The sequence below is a fragment of the Branchiostoma belcheri genome, unplaced genomic scaffold, assembly GCF_001625305.1.
Source record: "Branchiostoma belcheri isolate BF01 breed outbred unplaced genomic scaffold, Haploidv18h27 scaffold65, whole genome shotgun sequence".
NCBI lineage: Eukaryota > Metazoa > Chordata > Leptocardii > Amphioxiformes > Branchiostomatidae > Branchiostoma > Branchiostoma belcheri.
The window spans coordinates 1628393-1648445 of NW_017804298.1; the positions used below are offsets into that span (position 1 = coordinate 1628393).

At 43.8% G+C, this 20053-nt stretch overlaps 1 protein-coding gene across 1 annotated transcript in view; it reads right to left on the reverse strand.

Annotated features, from left to right (window-relative positions):
* Positions 1–3311: 3311 nt before the first annotated feature.
* LOC109483582 (ubiquitin carboxyl-terminal hydrolase 24-like) overlaps positions 3312–20053 on the reverse strand; it is a 37641-nt gene continuing 20899 nt past the window's right edge. Inside the window, 22 exon segments of the mRNA XM_019786617.1 lie at positions 3312–5626; positions 6028–6267; positions 6675–6848; positions 7296–7417; positions 7869–8092; positions 8596–8670; positions 8825–8932; positions 9417–9628; positions 10063–10261; positions 10727–10866; positions 11330–11434; positions 11878–12084; positions 12596–12753; positions 14439–14640; positions 15000–15206; positions 15523–15642; positions 16550–16669; positions 17098–17243; positions 17675–18092; positions 18481–18695; positions 19173–19290; positions 19691–19913. Coding sequence (XP_019642176.1) covers positions 5456–5626; positions 6028–6267; positions 6675–6848; positions 7296–7417; positions 7869–8092; positions 8596–8670; positions 8825–8932; positions 9417–9628; positions 10063–10261; positions 10727–10866; positions 11330–11434; positions 11878–12084; positions 12596–12753; positions 14439–14640; positions 15000–15206; positions 15523–15642; positions 16550–16669; positions 17098–17243; positions 17675–18092; positions 18481–18695; positions 19173–19290; positions 19691–19913 — 3904 coding nt within the window. The 3' untranslated portion in view covers positions 3312–5455.

The window sequence follows — 20053 nt, forward strand, 5'->3', positions numbered from 1 at the left end:
AGACTTGATGTAGATGCATGATCCTCTAGTGTCTGGTGCACTCAGATCACTTGTAACAAGTCGTAGTTCTGGATTTGCATAATCTGTTTGTCTGGTAGCGCTCCCTGTTTTGGTTTTATTTCCGTCAAGCAAATAATGTCGTAGTCTTTTTCATTCAGTAGTGCACAGAGTTCGTCATACTTGCTCATTATGGAGTTGTCTACATTCGTGTACATAATACTGAGATCTTGGTTCACATCTCTTGCTACTTTAGTTCTACTACTTCTCCTCTTCTGATCATCCACTTTTGTTGTGGAAACCGTTCTCTCTGGGTCTTCAGGTGCTCTCTTAGGTTTTTTGAGTCCTCAAGCTGTTTTTTGGTCAAGTCTGGTCGTATGTATACTTGGTTATATGTCGCATGTGAACTTTTCTCATTATAGGTGACAGACCAGGTAGATGGTCTTAGAATTAAATATAAATTTTTCTTGAGTACAGAAAATCCCCCAAAAAGCTAATAAAGTCAGCGCATGCGCGGTTAAGAATATGAGAGTCGCCGTTCTTCCACGCGACTGTGACGTCACAAAACTTCAGAGCAACAGTTGTCGTTTTGTTGTGAGAGCACGATTTGTCTCCGCTCCGACAAAAACAGAGCTCTACTCTGGTTTTACCAGGCGTTTTCTGCAAAGTTCTGATTGACAGAACTTACAGAGAGAATAGTTGCGTTCTTCCACATCTTCGGCCAAATTGTACTTGAGTAAAAAACACGCCAACATGGCGATAGGCCGCACGGGGTTTCATCATCCCGTAGTGATGAGCCTACTGACAGCCGCCACTCTTGTAACCGTGCTTTGGTTAGTTCTTAAAGAAGGTGAGTTGGTCTGATTTCAATATCTCATCTGTACCTGATTAATTCTTAATGACTTTTAGTATTAATCCCTGCCTTTTATGTCAGTTTCCCCAGAATAACAGGGCAATCTCCGTCTTCATGATACAAAACATTTTCTTTACCCTCCAACTGCCAGGGACTTAATACAAGCTAACGATCCGATTTGAAGCTAAAACCTCCGGTTACGTACATACAGATTTAACTCTACTTTCAGCAAGAGTTTTTAGATGATTGACGTTTGTTTGTACATGTTTGACACAGACAGAAAGCAGAAGAAGGAAAGGAAAGATGTTCCACGGAAACCAAGGACGATGTTGATCCCAAAACTTTCCCACCGTTACAACAGAAGCGAGCTGTTGTATGACGACGATGACGATTTTGAGACAGTCGTGTTGGAGGAGTGGGTCGACAAGTATGACGGACCCTCAGGAGGTAAGATACAAGTAAATTTAGTAAAGATGAACCCAAAGATATAGATCTATATTGGGTAAATATGTTCTACATGTGCATATGTGTGTGTATATTGTAATCCGTGCGTTTTGTCAGAGTCTTGCGTTCTATAGAACAATGAACGAATGAACATGCCTGTCCTTGGTGCTGAACACAATCCATACAAAGAGAAACATACCTATCCTGTTTCTTAATGGTGTGTAACTTTGCTAATAGTTACTAGCCGATCAATTTGTGTTGTTAAGACTTTTCCTGAAAACCAAGGGTTTGTAAAGAACGTCAATTCTGTAACAAACGTGTGTTTTCTAGTCATAGTCTGACGTAGCCCTGAACCGATGTGTTTCAGCTTATACCCACCGTGCCACCTTCGTGCCGACGGAGAGTCAGAGCTGCCCTAACCTAGGCCAGCCGCGCCGCCCGGCAGCCCAGCAGCCCCGACCCCGCCAGCCTTCCCGCCGTCCGCCCCGCAAGTCTGATCCTATCGCGATCAGGTCCGCCACCTCAGTGTTTGGCGACGCGGGCTTCTTTGCCGCCCTGCGGGATATGGGAGAGGTGTACGGAGAGGTGCACTGTGCCGGCGAACGTTCTATCGTGCACCGTACGGAATCTGCAGAGTTCCCCCGCGCTGGGAAAGTCCAAGTCGGCGACAACTCGCGCCTTGAGAAGGAGGAAGAAGTCTTCTATGACGTCCCCGGGTTGCCAATGTGGAAGATGGAGGAAGAAATCTTCCACGATGCCATTGGCCTGCCGATGAAGCTGCCTGAAGCTGAAGACACGTTCTACGACGCGCCGGGCGCCCCGATGTGGCTTCCAGACGTCCGCCCTCTCTCTCCAGTGCGGGGACAGCAGCCAGTATTAGTGCCAGTCCTGGAGCAGCGACCACTGGCCGCCCTGCCGAGAGACGTCATACCGCCCGCTATCATCGAGCTGATGTTCGCTATCCAGGTGCTGATATTCATCTTCGCTCACTCCCAAGGCGGCGCTCTGAGGATCCTGGTGGAACCAGTACAAGTCATGGCGAACAGGATCACACAGCTGCTGAGGAGGGGTCGGTTCTACCGTTAGAAACCCGGTGTATAGACGATGCCGACGTAGGGTACGATTCCCCAACAGTTGTATATAACTTGAAAATTCAATGCGAGGCATGATTCTCTGAAAGAATGTTAGAGAAAGTGAGGAAAAACTTTGGCAGGACGTCACAGCCAAAGAAGATTTAAAAAAAAAATTAAAAAATCAGACAAAATATGGAAACCTTCATGGGAGCCAATGAAAAAAATGTTATGTATTAATTTTCAGTTCAGTTTTACTGTATACTATAACATTATATTTTTTGCACATGTCCACTATGACTATGGCCCTGTAACGTACATGCAATATATCTAAAACATTGCACTTTTACTATAACATTTGTTTTTCTAAATTTTGAGCAATGTATACCCCATGTCAAATATGGAGTATAGTGTTCATTGAATGCAAAATATTGTACGTTTCATACTTTATTTGAATTATCACTGACAATGTTTGCTCAACCCCTTGGCCACCTGTACTTTTGTAAACCAAATTTTTACTGTATTTTACTACTGTATTTTTTACCGTATTTCAAGTACATTGTACTACTGATAATGTTGGCACACCCCTTTGACTCACCTATACTTCTGTACACCAAATTTTGTACAGTAGCTTTGGACAGTGGGGGGCTGTCAGTAAAGTGCTGACATTATCTGCATTGTTAATTTCTTGATTTGTTTTATTAAAGTTCCTATCGTTGAAGAACCCACTGGCTTCTTTGTTTATTATCTTTAAGCTCAAGCATAACATACCCCTATTGGATGATTCTAAAGGTTAATGATCAAGTGGGTAGTTTTATGACCTCTTTGCACCAGGCGTTCTAGGATGATTCCATTTAAAAAGTTGAGGGGTGCCCTCACAGGTTTTCTCACCAGTGTAAGTGCTCTGTATAACCATTATGTAAGGACTGAAAATGACACGTTGTATTCAGACATGCTTTATTTATCAATAGAGTAAAACAATTTTAGAATCAAGGACAAAATTTTATCTTTCAATTCCATCAGGGAGTATAAGGATGAAATTCTTGTACAAACTTCGCTTCTGTACAACTGTACATACCTGTCAATCTTCTTCAACAGGCGGAGTTGAATAAAACATTTTCTCCCAGTTTTCATAACGCTGTTTCCACATTCGTAAACACATTGGTTAGAATTGTGATCATATCTGATTCATTCTTAGTTCATTTGATTTTGACTATATTCTAGATAGGCAACAGTTGTCATATTGGTAAGAATGTCAAGTATCTATTACTAGTATCTAAAGGAAGATATGGTTTAGAAGATGTTTCCTTTTGCAAAGTGTACCTGTTCGCCCATTCTGTATTGCTGCATACATATAGAAAATAGTATTCACAACTGTGGTGTAATAATGTGCCCCCGTTTCAAAAATCTTTCCAACAGCCCTTTAGTTCTACATGCATAACGTCCCATATTTTACAGTTAGTTGTTACATGATTTCTCTGTGTTGGAAACCAGAGAAGTGGCAGTAGACAAAGAATTCCTTTCTGTACAAAAAGCAGCCGCTATAACTGTGAAAAAGCCATCTAAATCACACACACAGATCATCTTCAAAAATTACTAGGAAAAAAACCCAACTTACTAATCATTTAGAAGACTGAACTAAACGATAAGCAAAACTGTGTCTAAAGCAACTTCTTCATTGCAGCAACAATGTACTACTTTGACAGTGAGTTTCACTTGTGGATTGTGATGGTTTAAAAAGTCTGAGTTCCTTGGTAAGGCACATATTATTTGCCCTGAACACTGTACTCTCACTGATGATCAGTTCATGGTATTTCTGGATGAATACCATAAAAAGAAGGCCATACTAGCAAATCTAGGCCATACTAACAAATCATTTATGTAGCAACCTGATGATGAAACTACTTCAGTGAGAAAATGAAAAGTGAGCACCTAAGCTATTGGAAATGTGTGATCCTAAATGAGAAATTATTAATGTCTTAAATTTTCACATCGTTCTAAGAAAGAAGTTTGTACTGTTTGCCAAGATGTCTGCACTATGTTCCCAAAAGGTTTGTACATTGTACTACATTTTACAGTTTATAACTGATTCACTGTTGACCATTTCATTTGTGACTGATTCGAAAACACAACACTGTATACCTTCCAAAACGTCTTTCCTGTACCCAAAGCTGTAAAAATATAATGCGTACGTACATTTTACCCTGAGAACTGTTTCCGACGCAGCAAAACTGTGAAGTGCCTTTACACCAAGTCCAACATTGCCCAACTATGCCACCTAGCAAATCAAATCTGAACTGCAACCTTACTAGATTTCTGTGTATGCCTGTTGCAGTAGATATAGCATGGGGCACATAAGCCTATAACTGTGAAATAATGCTTTAACACACATTAAAAGAAACAGCAACTTCAGAAAACGACATGGTTGGGCATAGCAATGATAAATACAATGTTTGCAGGACTTTTAGCCCAAGCCAAGTAAGTGAAAACGATTTCGCATCTCTAGACATTTTATACAACATGCTGGTACTGCCATATTTGAACTTTACAAATATAGACATGCTAAAATACATACAAATAAACAGAGCCATTTTTTGGAAGCATGCTCCAACACTGAGACATATATGTATTAGTTAGGCAAGTGGTGTTTCTGTGTCAATGTAGAGGGACTGATCCTGCCATACCCAGATCCAGCTGGCTTGAATTGGCTGGATGAAACCAGATCTAACTGGTCTGGATGGTAGAATGGATCCAGATCGAGCTGGTTTGAACTGGATTGCAAAATGTTGATCTGGCAAATTTAGATGACAACCAGATCCAGCTGGAGATCAGACAATAACACCTGGTTGCTTAGCAACTGAGCTGGATCAGTTGAACTAGATCATTCCAGATTAAACTGGAGCAGACCAGATTGAACCAGATCAGTCCAGATTGGACTAGACCAGTCCAGATTGAACCAGACCATTCCAGATTGAACTGGATCAGTCGAGACTGGCCTAGACCAGCTCAGATTGAACCTGAGCAGCTCAGATTGGCCCTGATTGGACTAGACCGGCCTAGCTTGAACCAGATCTGTCCAGTTTGAACTGGATCAGTCCAGATCTAGCTGGTCCTCCACTTGGCTGACGCTGTCAGGCTGCAGCTCAGACAGCAGTGCGGTTGCCTCGGCCAGCGTGCTCTGTGCGCTCATGGTGCGCTGGAAGCTGCGGCTGCTGGACAGCTCATTGGACACGTTGGACTGCTGCGGGCGGTACTGGTGTTCCTGTGGGGAACCAGGAAAAATAAAGTCAGTATGATCTTATACAAACAAACAAAATAGCAATTTGGAGACCTCCATGAAATATGAAATCTTGTGTACAATCATGTTAATTGTTCTTTTCTCATTCACCGTGGTGTCTAGAAGTCAGCACCTTTTATATATAATTAGGAGGAGTTCTTTGCTATCTGGTGCACTAGTCTACTATTATATCACAAGTCATGATTAACACCTGTGTAATGACTAACACCTGATTAATGGCTTTCTCCCTCTGGAACAAACTGAACCCAACCATATCCATTACAATCTGTGGCAACAGACGAACACACATACCTACAGACAGACCAAAAAGAATACCTCCAACTTTCATGGAGGTAAAAAGTCAACAAACTATAGTGCTCCCTCACCTGCATCTTCTTCTGCAGCCATGACACAGCCCACTTCCACCCAGATGACACCTCCAGTAGGAACTCCTTGGCTGGGTGGCTCTTGTTGGCCAGGTGCACCAGGAACTTGACACACTGGTATGTCCTGGTGCTGTCGCTGGTGTGGCTGCCGCGCATCAGCCCGATCAGACCGTCGTTGTTGGTGCCCTTGATGACGGAGTCCAGCCGGTCAGTCTGCAGGGGGTCCTCCAGCATCAACACCTAGCAGGGGAAGTGTGAAAAGCATGAATGAATGAAAGTTTATTATTTACTGCAAGGGGTTTTGGGAGGTGATCCAGATCCACCAACAATGCAGTACCTTAAACAGGGACAGGAGGCCTCACTACCTGACTGTCTCTTATCACGTGATAATCACATAAATCATTCATGTGACAAGAGAACTCCAAGACGAGATCTTTACCGGGCTGAAGAAGAGACAGAGTGCGTCTTGAAAACACCCCAGAGTAGCTAACTTTTGTTGTGTGTTTGGTTATAAATATTTGTCAAAAATAAGTTTATTACAGTACTGTGTCTTGCGACTGCATGTCACCCATCCCAAATGGGCTTATAAGACACCAACAAAAGAAAACATCATAAAAGCAAAAAAAATTTTGAGAAAATTTTGAGACCTCCTGTAGAGTTGTGAGAAGCCCTCGCAGCTCACTGGTGGCTGTGGTCCTCAGGTACTGCTTAAGGCTGTCCAGCAGCATCAGGGAGAAGTGCCTGTTACAGTAGCAGCAGTGCAGCAGCATCTCCACCAGGCTGGAGGGAGGGGTGGAGCCCTGTGTGAACACCCACACAACCTGGAAAAAGAAATACAATGTAAATGGAATTAGTTTGAAGTCATATATGTAGCTGTCGGGATCACTGAAAGGGCCACAGGCCTCTACTCATGGGGGGTATCCAAAGTTCAGCAACTATAGATCACTCATTCATTCACTGTCCAGAATTTGATTACTAGTATTCTGCTGCTGTTGTCCCAGGGACGCAGGGGTCAGCAGCAGTTGGCTAGTAGTACTGGCAGTAATGCACATGCCTTTTGTTATCGGTATTGCACATTTCACTATGAACCCACGTCCCTGAAAAACAAACCTAAATCCTTATGTACAGCCTTGTGACTGTGATCAAAGCTGTACAGACACACACATGTATTTCTAACTACAGCATTCCCAGTTACTCCAAACCTCAATGACAAATCAAATGCAAGTCACGAAATCAAATAATTTTTAGTAGTATGAAGGTATCCTCACCTCATTGACGTAGGCCCTTGCCTGTTCCCCTGATATACAGGCCTGCACAGCTACAGGAGCCTTGATGTACTGTTCTGGTGCTACTATACTGGTGGGTCTGGGGGGGAGGCTGTCTCCTGGATCTGTAAGTAACGCACAGCAGCATAAAGGTTAACGTCATCTGGCTAAGACAAATATGGAGCTCGGTGTCTTCCCCTGCCTGAGACATTGCCAACAACACACCCAATAAGGCACACAAAAACAAAGCAGGGATCAAACCCATAACTTCTTGATCTCCTGACCCCTAACCTAGCCACACAGTCATCATTGCCAAGAAAAGGGGGTGAAACACCAGGATTTTTGGGTTTTCTTTTTATACAACCGGTATATTTCACCTGCTTAGATGTACTTTTCAATGCTTGTGAGAGTCTATATGAGTTGTGTAAAAAGAAAACCTCAATAACTGGGTCTCCTCTCCTCCCTTACTTTGCCCCATGCCCATGCCAGTTGGGCTTACCTTGGGGTAAAAGACCTACTAAGAGATATCCTAATGTTGTACCAACCAGATGAAATAATTCTTGGACATTCCCTTACCGTCGCTCCTTGCGTACGACACATCACAGTGTAGAACGGTGGTAGCCAGTGCCAGGTGCAGCGGCAGCAGCTCGGGGATCTCTCCTGGTGTCCACTTACTGCCGGTGTTTCCCTGCTGGATCTGTGGTCCTGTCAGCAGCAGGCCCAGCAGACACGAGAACATGTTCTGCTGCAGGAGGTGTTCACAGGCACTGGTACCCAGCCGGCCGTACTCATGGAACAGGCTGGGGGGAACATAGGTAAAGTTAGAACATGGAACACTAGGGGCAGGAGGTGTTCACAGGCACTGGTACCCAGCCGACCGTACTCATGGAACAGGCTGGGGGAAAACACAAAGTTAGAACATACATGTACATACATGTACAATCATGTACACTAGGGACAGGAGGTGTTCACAGGCACTGGTACCCAGCCGGCCGTACTCATGGAACAGACTGGATGGGGGAAAGTTAGAACATGATTCAAGGTGTATTTCATTGAACATTACAGTGGGACCACTGAATTACATTCAATCCACAATTAAAGTTATAAAAACTCGGTCTCCTGAGTGGTCGTTTGGCTGTATCCAAAGTATACAGTAAGCTGTAACTACATGTAGCTCTCAAAGGGTCTCATGAAATATTGCACCCTATATCAATAACTTGCAATGACTAAAACATACTCTGTATGGATGATCTTCAATAGACAAACTAACTTAAAGGAGAATTTACGAAAATACAAACAGCACCTGAAGAAGGCATCACTGTTCCTGAGGTTGCTGGCCACATACTGGTTGACCATCGACAGTAGCAGCTGTAAGAGACTGCAACAGCAAGAAAAAAAGTTCAGATATCTACATGCATCATTGCTGTCATGTTGAATCGAGTTTAAACTGTAATGTCCAACACAAGAAAATGTACAAACACAGAACAATCTGCTTGATCCAAACAGATCCAAACAAAAAGCAGATGTCCCACCTGTCACATAGTGAGATGTTCCTCTTGAGACAGACCTCCAGCACAGCGTGGATCAGTGAGGCAAACGTGATGCGGACTTCCCTCGTAGGACACTCTAGTAACAGCGGTCTGGGTACAACAATTGGGCATACGTTATGTTATAAATACATGTACAACAAAAATGCTACAAAGGCAATATTTGGGAGCATTAACAGTGCTCTTCATCTTCATCTTCTGTACCCTCCAACAACCCCGCAAGGGGTATCACTGAGAAGGAAGGAGGTGCGGGGTCCTTATGGCATGCAAGACAGCCCTGAAGGCCTCTACTGAGTGTGCCTGTATGGCCTGTGAGGGCAACTTATTCTATAACATACTTATAGAGCAAGGAGTAATTTGGATTTTGAAAAGATTTGGACCCCTATACTGTTATTTAGCTGCTTACACTATCTTTCAACCAGTGTAGGGGTGTTTCTTTTTGGGGAGAACTCTGTGACTCTTCAAAAAGGAAGATTTGACTTGAGAATGAATGAAACAATAACCAAGGGGAAAGCATAACTTTTCCTCAGATTTTACCAAATCAGTATGGCCTAACTCTTTTGACCTGGACACCCACCTGATGTAGAGCGTTCCCTCCTGCTGACTGACAAAGTTGACCAGGAAGGTGCAGGCCTGGCTGCTGGCCTGGAGAAGCTGCTTCACACAGTCCACCCAGCTGTGCACCTCGGACCGCAGCGCCCCCTTGGTGGTGAAGTAGGTATTGCACAGGAAGTGGAGAGCCAGTTTGGTCCCTGCCACCAGCTCTGCCTCCGTAACCACCTCTCCCTGCTACAGAAACAGTCACAAATTCTCTTATCTTATCCCAGAACTCAGAAACATTGAAAACAAAACCTCTGAAGACAAAAATGCAATGCATTTGCCATTCAGTGTTAAAAATTAGTCCACTACATGTCCTGCAGTCTGCATTTTGCAGAGAGATTTTCAATATTGCAATTTTGCAAACATGCAAATCAAGCTGGCATTTCAATGGTGTTGGCCTCCATGTACGATGTAAATATAGGCACATAGGCATTATCAGGTTGATAAGGTTGTAGTATGGAGGCTTGTACATTTTCAGACAGTATTTCTGAATTGCAGAACAAAATTTTAACATTCTGTAATATTGCAGAACACTGAAAAAAAGCATTTCTACCACTGGTAACTATATATAACATACTAGTACATGTAATGTCATGTATATTGAAATAGTGCTGTAGGCTCACCAGTGGACAGCAGACCAGTCTCTTGATGAAGGAGAAGTACTGTGCACTATAGATGTCCTTGTTCAGCATGAAGCGCAGGTTCTGGGTGTGGACCTCCTGCTGAAGGTCGGGAGGCATGGAGGACTGGAACAGGCCCTGCTGTTCACCCGCCTGGATCAGGGCAGCCAGCTGGGACAGGCTGTCACCTCTGGGCAGCGACCTGAACAGCACAAGGACATTACAAGGTCATTATAATTATTTTAAAATTGTGTTTTATTGCTGCCAAGAGGATACAATCTTTCCAGCAGGGACAGACTGTACCATCTGGGCAGCAATCTGAACAGCAAAAAAGGCCATTAGAAGGTCATTGGTGTCAAATTTCCTGCTGTTCACCTGCCTGGATAACAGCACCTACATGTAGCTATTACAGGCTATCCTATCTATGCAGCAATCTGGACAGCACAAGGAAATTACAAGGTCATTAGTGTCAAATCTGCTGCTGTTCACTTTCCTATAGTTTAGAGTTGGGAAAGAAGTTGGGATAGGCTGTCACCTACATGTAGCCCTACTAGGCGGCAACCTGTCAGTGAATAGCACTAGGTCATGACAGCTGTGACCCCTTTACAAAGAGCACAAGGTTTTTATTTTGGGTGTTTTTTCTTAGAAAGAGAAGCCAACTGCTGACCTTCCATTGGGTTTCCTAACATCCTTGCTGGACGGTGATTTGGGGACAGCTGGGCGGCCATCTTGTCTCTCGTAGAACAGGAGGTAGGCGCTCCAGTACCGCACACGGGTCTCTGGGAAGGAACTCGACGTACTGGTGGCCTGGACAGAATACACCCAAGAAATGAGTGACAGGGACAACACTGCAATATAATTTAATAATACAGTGTATTGCCAAATAGTAAATATTGCCTTAAAGATAAAAGCTGTCTCATAGCCTCATTGAGGCCGTAGGGGCAGAGGGTTGTTAATCCACTGTGTCTAGAGCACAATATTGGAAGGCAGAGCCCATCCCTCTCCTTCCACTGCCTTTTACCTCCTCAACCAAAGTCAGGTACCCATTTTACACCTACTAGAAGTAAGAAAAGTAATGTACATGTAAAGTGTCACAAAAAATGTTTTTTTTTTAGAAATCATAAAAGTGGGGGATTGTTCAACTTCAAGACTGGAGTCCAATTTCTTGTGTTGAAAATTGCAATGACTACATGTAAGTCTTCTACCAAGATTTGTAAATACTCCAGGAATTTTTTGTATCAAGATTACATCTCAAAAGAGAGCAGCTTACCGTAGAGCTGACTTGGAACGTCCCCCCGAAGCACTCCTCCTCCAGCAGCTGATCTGTCAGCTCCACCTCCTCTACTGTCGTGTCGTTAAACTTCAGCCAGTGGCCCTGTCAGGTCAATTCATTCATTTTAACACAAATCATACAGGCAAGGATTGGCTAGCGCACCCCCTGAATTGTGTTTGCTCCAATAAAAATCAAGACAATTTGAACAAACACACTAACTAAAACAGTCATTAATATCATAATTATGAAATCTTGGTACAAGACTTAGTCATTATGAAATAAATGCCAACACTACAATGAATTGGGACTTACCCCAAATTTTCATCTGACCCCGTCAACCTTGTTCACGGAATGGACCCATCTACTCTTGGAATGTGATGTCAGAGAAACATGACTGTAGTAGCGGGTCATACGTGCCAGATAACTTGGGATGTAAATTCATGATTGTAGTGTTGGCAGTTAAAGTTTAGTCTTTATTTCATAATGACTTGTACCAACACAAATGAACTTTCATGCTACAATCATTATCAGTTGTCATTCTCCACCTGTCTGCCAGGCCTTCTGTCCTGTATGAAGGCGTAGTAGTGCCCAGCGTTGGCCTGCCCGCTGTGGACCACCACCCCCACCAGCCGGTACAGCGTCGTCGCTTTGGCGGGCGATCCCGGAGACGTCGGCTCCGTGCACCCCCCCTGCCGCGTGGACTGTTCCACGCCTTCCACTGTGTACGGCGCCACGTCTAACTCCCGCGGAAACTGAAGTAAAAATGAGAAATTAGAGTTTCAGACCTCCTGGAAGTGTTTTGGGTTTAGTTTTTGTGAATGTACTGGAACTGTATTGTGTGATAATGGGGAAAATACCAGTTTGAATTGTCATCATAGAATGTACATGAATTATTAGTAATATACTCACTCTGGTATCACAGATGGTTTATGTTTCATACCATAATTACTTTGTTTTGTAAATGTCAATACCCCAATTCAGCATATGGGCTGCAAGAAGTGTTTGAAATGCTAGTGTAACCTGTAATGTATGTATGAACAAATAAACTTGAATCTAATACACAGTACACATTACTGGTGAATTTAAAAACCATATCCTACAACCCAGGGTAGCCCAATCTCTGACCACTCATTTCCAATCCTTGCTGGTACAGACAAAAATACTCCGTTAAAGCAGTGCTGCCCAAAATATTACAATACTAGTACTTCTGTCCCAGAAGTATTGAAATGTGTGAGGTACTGCATAAACTTGAACTTGGCTTACCCTGAAGTAGTCGTCGAACTTGAGTGCCCTGTTGGCCTCCCAGTCGTAGTCGAAGCGTTTGAGCTGGATGGCGAGGTGAGGCGGCAGCCGCTTCAGACACATCCTCTTCACAGCACTGCGCTTCTCGTTACACTTCTCACACAGGTACGCATTCTCACCTGAACAGGGGGAACAGAACAGTCAACTACCGAAAATAGTTTCATCTGGTTGGTTAAGCATCTCTTAGAATATTAGGGCTGCAAGGGCTACTTCGTACTTTCTTAGACTCTGTTTACATTTTGATGTCTAGGCCTAGGAAAATAAATGTTGTGTTTCCTGTTTCCCGACCGACCCTAAAAAAAAACGCCGACCCTAGCCTTATTTTTGTGTGGACCCCTGCATATTGCTGAACCAAAACATTTTGCACGACGCTACCGAGAGAATCGCTGTCATTGGTGGAACATCGGGCGCCCCGCTAGCGTTTTGAAGTCGTTTAAATAACGCTAATAATTTGTCTGATTTGTTTGTAAAACAAAGCCATCGACTCCGAAAATAAGTTTAAAAGCCGATACATTTACGAAATAATCGTAGAAAATTCCCTACCGTACTGCACCATCAGCATGCGGCGGCCGCAAAAATTCGGCAACGCGAAAGAAAAATGTCTGGTCCATGATAGCAGTATTTCTCATAAAAATAATGTATATGATTTATTTTTCCCCCTTTGTCGGTCTTTTAGTCCCAAAACGTCTAAAAAAGCGGAAATTTGCCCATAAAACCGGACGAGGAAAGGTAGCTATCGACGTAAACAAATTATAAGCACATGGCGAAAATCAGCAAAATCGGCAACGGGACAGAAAAATGCCTGGTCCATTTATCGATATTTACCATGAAAATGTCGTCTGTGGTGTATTTTTCCTCTGATGGGAGTTTTTAGGTCGCAAAACCTCTAAAAAAGCAGAAATTTGCCCACGAAAACGGACTGGCAAGGCATGGGGGAGGGCGCTGTTGACGCCTGCATGACCCCCAAAGGTTGAAGGTCATAGGGCACGTCCATTGCGCAATAACCTTAAATCGCCGATTTAGCTAATTTTTTTTGGGTTTAGACATAGTGTGATTGATACAATCACACTATCGATTTTTAGGCAAACAAAGGGATAGAAACCAATTAAAATTTTGTGCAGATTAATTTTTTTTTTCTTTAGAATTCTTTTTTGTTTCTTTTTTTTCTCCCAAATCCCTGGTAAAACCCTGAAAACCTGTAGACTTGAATCAGGACCTGAATCTGAATTTAGCCCTGCAAGGGCTAGGGACATCTGTTAAGTTCTTCGAGCTGATCGACCGTTTAAAGCTCCATGATCTGACACCTGAGTACCTGAGTGATGAAATATAATATTGCACAATCGATTTTTCATCATGTTCTGCTTATATAAACACAGCAATCAGCAAAGTCTAAAAAAAAAAATAAAAAATAAAAATAAAATAAGATAATCCCTACCTACCGACCCTAATTTTTTCTGGACTGAAACAGGAAACACAACATTTTTTTTCCTTGGCCCTATCAACTTCTTCAGAGCTTCTGACTGCAGTACTGTTTCTTGTCACTAGATGTAGCCAATCATTGCAGGAGAGAGTCTATACTGGTTGCATAAAAAGAAACCCTGCATCTCCCATTCCCTTGTTTGCACCTATATTATAGTTATTAGCAATGTGCAACTTCTAGTAATCTACTGTACTTGCAGGCTTAGCAGAATATCCTGCTTTCAAAAACAGATCTCATTAGAAATGGGTACTGACTCAGAATAACATGTACAAATGTAAGAACCTAGTACAAAACGCCTGAAAGTCGTGAACATATCAGGCCTACCTTCCAGTATCTCCCCGCGTACAAACTGCTCGAGTGACTGCTCGAGCGTGGGCTGTTTGACGGTGACGTTGAGCGCCATGAACTCCTCCTCCTGCTCGTAGCGGTGCGGACACTCGATGCAGATCTGCTGGTCACTGAACACCCCCTGGAACTTGGACTTGAACAGCTCCTGTTTACCCAGCTTCTTCAGCACGGTGTCAACCTGGGGGAAAAGGTGAACAAGAAAATCAGAGATTTCAGACTTCCCTGCACCCAGTGCATTGAAGCTGTGCGGCAGCACGCCGTGCAGCGACAGCTGGCTACAATTATACACCAAACGACGTGTTACACCCAGCCTTTGAATATCTAGACCAAAGCATTGTTTAAAGCTATCTAGTGATGATGCCCCTACTGTAGTTGGTGGCTGTGACTTCCACTTTACATTAGTTCTAGGAAAAAAACAGTTTTTGAACACCTCAATCCTTGGTTGATAGCTCTGGTACTTGAAGGCATGACTATTAGTGTGTCGCAACTATCAAAAAACTCGAGGCAAGTAACCCCAGAAAAAAAAAGTGTTCATACCTGGTCTGTGAGGTTGGTGAGGAACTCGAAGGCGTCCTGATGCTCCCTGACGTTGATGGTCTCCCCCCAGAGTTTGAAGGAGTTCCAGAAGGTGTCAGGAGTGTAGTACTGCACCATGCTGCCCTGTAGGTGTGCCATGATACGCTGGGCCTCGTGTAGGATCCCGTCTGATGCACTCTGCGAAGACGATTCCACTCCCAACAATTGCTAATTAAAAAGAAACAGAACATGGTAACTGTTACACATCTCTGTAAGGGAAAAAATGCTTTGTTTCGTAAAAGCAAGGCTGGGAAGGGAAATTTCATCCAATGTCCTCAATGAGTGAAATAACATAAAATCACATGGCCTATGGCCTTGCCAGCAGTCAAACAGAAAAAAGGATGTAGATTGGGTTGGCAGGGTTTTGCTAGGGTCAGCCAGGAGACTTGAAAAAATACAACATTTTTTCCGAGGCCTAATTTGGGATCTGTATAGCACCAGAACTTCTATTTTGAATGTACAAAGCTGTAACAGACACACGAACCTCTGGAATGCCTGGGGTCATGAAGAGCTGCTGCAGTACCGAGTTCATGTAACAGGTGGCGCCGCCGTTCTTAAGCCCCACATATCCACAGCCTGCTCGTCCATCCACCAGGGGTAAATGCTGGAGAAAATAACAATTGTTACCGTGAGGTTTTTGAGTATTTTAGTCAGAGAAATTCCATACTATACAATAATATACATGTACCTGGAGTGAGAAAGTGGACTGATTTTATCCCCAGCATTTACATTAGACTACCATCAACAAGCATCCTAACTCATTTCGTCTAGGAAACAAAAGTACTTTTGAGACAGTGGCCTAACAGGTATTTGTGGATTTTTGTTTACTGCAGTGATGACTTGAGTTGCTACCACCTGCAAAATGCTGAATAAAGAAATTTCCAGCTTGATGCATAATCTATTTTTCATGCAGAGCAGAGCACCAAATTTGTCTGGTGCAGATAATTTCCAATGCTACACGTTTTAGTGTGGGTATGCAAAAAAAAGTATTAGAAGGCTAAAGACAATAAGGGTAAAATGTCTGGTGCTGGTAATTTTCAATGTTACACCAGTGCAGGTATGAAGAAAAAAGTATATTTTTAACCCTGCAACAAGGACACATGTACATTTTGTACAATGTCTAACCAGGAATACCAGGCATCAAAACCTGAGTCCTCTCGATCTTGTGTCTGCTAGCCTTAGTAGTACAGGCTAAACAAGTGGTGCAACATGGATGGAAAAAGTATATGGAGCCCTGGGATATGGATTCCAGACTACAGAAGTGTTTTGTTATGCAGCATGATTAAACTGTAATTTCCAACACAAGAAATTGGACTCACCCAAATTTTTGACCGTACAACTCCAGTCTTTGTCAAGGAATGAACAATCCACCACTTCCGTGACGTTTCGAAAATCAAAAATTTGGGTGAGTCCAATTTCTTGTGTTGGAAATTACAGTAAATTGTTTAATCTTGCTGCATAATGACTTCTACCAACACAGATGAACTCTCAACATAAGAAGTGTTTTGTACCTCCCACTCCCTCTTGTGTGTGAGTTGTGGCTGGTGGTGCATGTTGACCAGCTGTGAGGTCATGTCCTGGAGGTTCTCCCCACACCCCTCACATAGGATCACCAGCAGGTCATACGCTACCTGCAGGCAGACAGCCCAGGAAAAAGATAATGAATAAATACATGAATAAAACTTTGTCCAGTTGGTGAGTCAATGAACATCTAATATAAGTTCTTTATTCAAAACCACTCTCATCTTGTTTGACAAGAGCCAATGTTTCCATAACCATCTGTCATATTCATCAGGGCAACTTTGACTAACCCTAACCCTAACTCAAGGCCCAACTTTTGGTCCATATCCAAATCCTTTAGACATTCTAAAACATTTGGCTGATGCAGCCGAACAGTAGCTAACCTTGCCAAACACCAGCTAACCACAGTTGACCTTGCTCCCGAAGTACTCCTAACCATAGTAGGGGACAGTTCAGTGGTGTTCAGGATGCCATATTCAGCTACATGTACATGTAAACAGGGCATTAAGGTTTGATCCAGCCCACCAGACGTACCCACCTGCCGACAGGAGTCGCTGTGACACTTGGACTTGAGGGAGGAGTCGTGTTCCTTTGCTGTCCCCTGGGCGGCTGTCTGCGCAGCTGTCCCACGGTGGGCAGCAGGGAACAGCAGCTGTTGCAGGAGGAGCCTGTTCAGGGAGAAACCTGGGGGTGTGGAAGGAACAGCAACAATGATATTAACAAACATACATGTAATGAAAAAGTGGGACATGATGTCTTCCATGGCTTACACAAAAGAACATCTTTTTACACAATTTACCTCCTAGACTGAGGATTAGCCATTTTATATTCCTTTTTGTACATTGTGTCATTGTTCCTACTGTATGTCTTTGTTACTTGCAATTAGTCCTTAGGCATGAACTGACAATCAACTTATAAGACCTTCATATGAAACTGTATGATATGTAGCAGTACTAGTACAGTAGTTGCCATAATTTGTACATTGGGCTACATGGGGGTGCTCACGCTCACTTCACCTAGAGTCACTCTATGTCTGACTGACAACCAAGGGAATGCAGAAAGACAACTGTTGTGCAATCACATGTAAGCCCTAGTGAGAACCCTACAAGACTGACCGATGTCTGCTCTGTCCACTCCTGGCTTCTGACACAGGGTCTTGATGAGCCGGAGATGACCGGTCAAGAGCACATCATCTGCGTCCGCATAGTCGTCCGATTCCGTCGGCTCGAAGTTGTTGAGCCAGTCCAGTTCTGACTGCAGCAAACTGGTTGTGTTCAGCCCTATCCCGTGGAGGTCATCCGAGTCCATCCCCTGCACTAGCTTACACACCAGCCTGAAGTAGTGCTCGCTCTGGCATAGAAGTCGGAAGGCAGCCGTTCGTACATACGATGAAGACGTCCACAGGGGTACGTGCGCTTGCTGGAGTATCCTGAGCAGGAACTGTTTGGGGGTGGCGGTGTTGTTGTCCCCATGTTCTACCGTGCTTCGGATCTTGCTCAGGGAGTACAGACTGTGGGTAGCAGCTTCCCGGACCTGTAGTTGTGAACATTATTCACTGTCATGTTGATTTTCAAATACAATTATTGTCTTCAGTGCCCACAACCAAATCAAACCCATTCTGCAATTTACTGTAGACGTACAAAAAATGTAGGTATAACAGTAGTATGCTTGTAGCCTTTTTATATGACATACAAATTTGGAGTTTGAGTTTTTTTTCCTTCAGTAAACCATCAGTTTTGTATTTATGGTAAGGTTGAAGGGACGGATGTGAACATGGTAGGAGTTGGTACTGGGAAAAAAAAGGGCATCTTCAGGGTGTCCTCCAAAAAAGGAGGGCGTCCAATTTCTTATCATTTTCAGTACAGGGTGTCCAAAAGATCCCCTGGACACCCCCTAGCTAAAAGCCTGCTACTGGTACTACCTTTGGGCTTGCGGAGGCCAGTAAGACGTCGACGATGAAGTCTTGCAGGAACTCCCAGGTGTAAAACTTGTCCAGGTCGTGAGTGCGGAGGTGCAGGCACGACACCAGCAGGTCCATGGCTGCCGCCGCGATGGTGGCGTCCTGGCTGGACACCGCGTCGCCCGAACATATACTCACGTGGGACAGCCCACCGCTACGCTTCCGACCTGGGGTGCCTGGAACACAGGATAAATAATTTGGTTGAATACAATATTCAGTAGGGTTGTGTACCCTACAGGGCTCGAAATATTGGGTTCGTAATTTTGTACCTTAGCGCAGGTAAAATTGAAGCTGTGAAGGTACTTCAGATTGTATGATCCATCTATATTTATAGTTTTTAGTGTGATCCATACTTCTCAAAGTCAAGTAAAATTTGTCTGGTGCAGGCATACAGAAAAAAGTATTTCAAGCCCTGTAATACCTGTACCTGCATCTGTATGACTATTTACTAGGTGGCACGTCAACAGAATGTCAATGAGAGGGATGGGCTCTGCCTTCCAATACCATGCCCTTGACACAGTTACAGTAACTGTAGATAACATAGGAGGCCCCTACGGCTTTAGAAAAGGCAACCAGACTACCTTAACCTTAATCTTACAAAAGGAATGGTTTATAGTTTGATATACAGTAACACATTCCCTATCTACCCCTACCTTGTGTGTTGGCTGGTGCGTACGGTGCCAGGTCCAGTCTGCCCGCTGCCGCCGCCCAGGCCAGTCCCACCAGGCACTGTAACAGTTCCCTGAACCCCTCCTCTGTCATGTCCAGCACCTGTCAACACGTGGACACAAGACAAACATTCTGTAACCAGTCACACTGAAGAACACCTCATGTATGTATGAATTAGGGGGGCTTGCCACAAGGTTTTGTACGTTTTATGTTTATCAAAAACATATTGTTTTTGCTACGTTTTCTCTTCTTCTGTTTCAAACACTGACCTCTGACCTGGCCAATGACCTGATTTGTTGACGTCTCTCACCATGGTATATATAGTGTTACGTTACATCATGATTGTTGCAATTTTATAGTAAGAGGGGTTATACTCCAGTTTGACTATATATACGAATGTGTTTCTCAAATTAACAGAGCAGAACACATGCAAAGGTGAACATTTATGCACCTTTGTTTTTGTATGTTATATTTCTTCAATAAAGGAAAAAAAATCCAGCACCTGTCTGCTGGCCTCCTTCCACGCTGCCGTGTACGCGCCCTCGTTCTCCGAGTCCGTTGCCACGGCGACGGGTGACATCGCCATTGCGCCCGGCGACGGCGCGCCCGGCGACATGGCCTCCTGTTCCGGGGTGGAGGCGGACTGGCGACGGAGCTTCACGGGCGTCGCGCCGCCCACGGATTCGGAGCTGACGTCACGCGATGGCTTTCCACCGAGCAAAAACCTGGGGCAACAAGAAATCAGAGACTTTAGACTTCCAGGTTGTAAGATGATGAATACCAACATCCGAGTCAGTTACTCAAATTTGAAAAGCAGCACATGCAAAACATGATTTATTAATTTATAATTATTAATCTATTAATT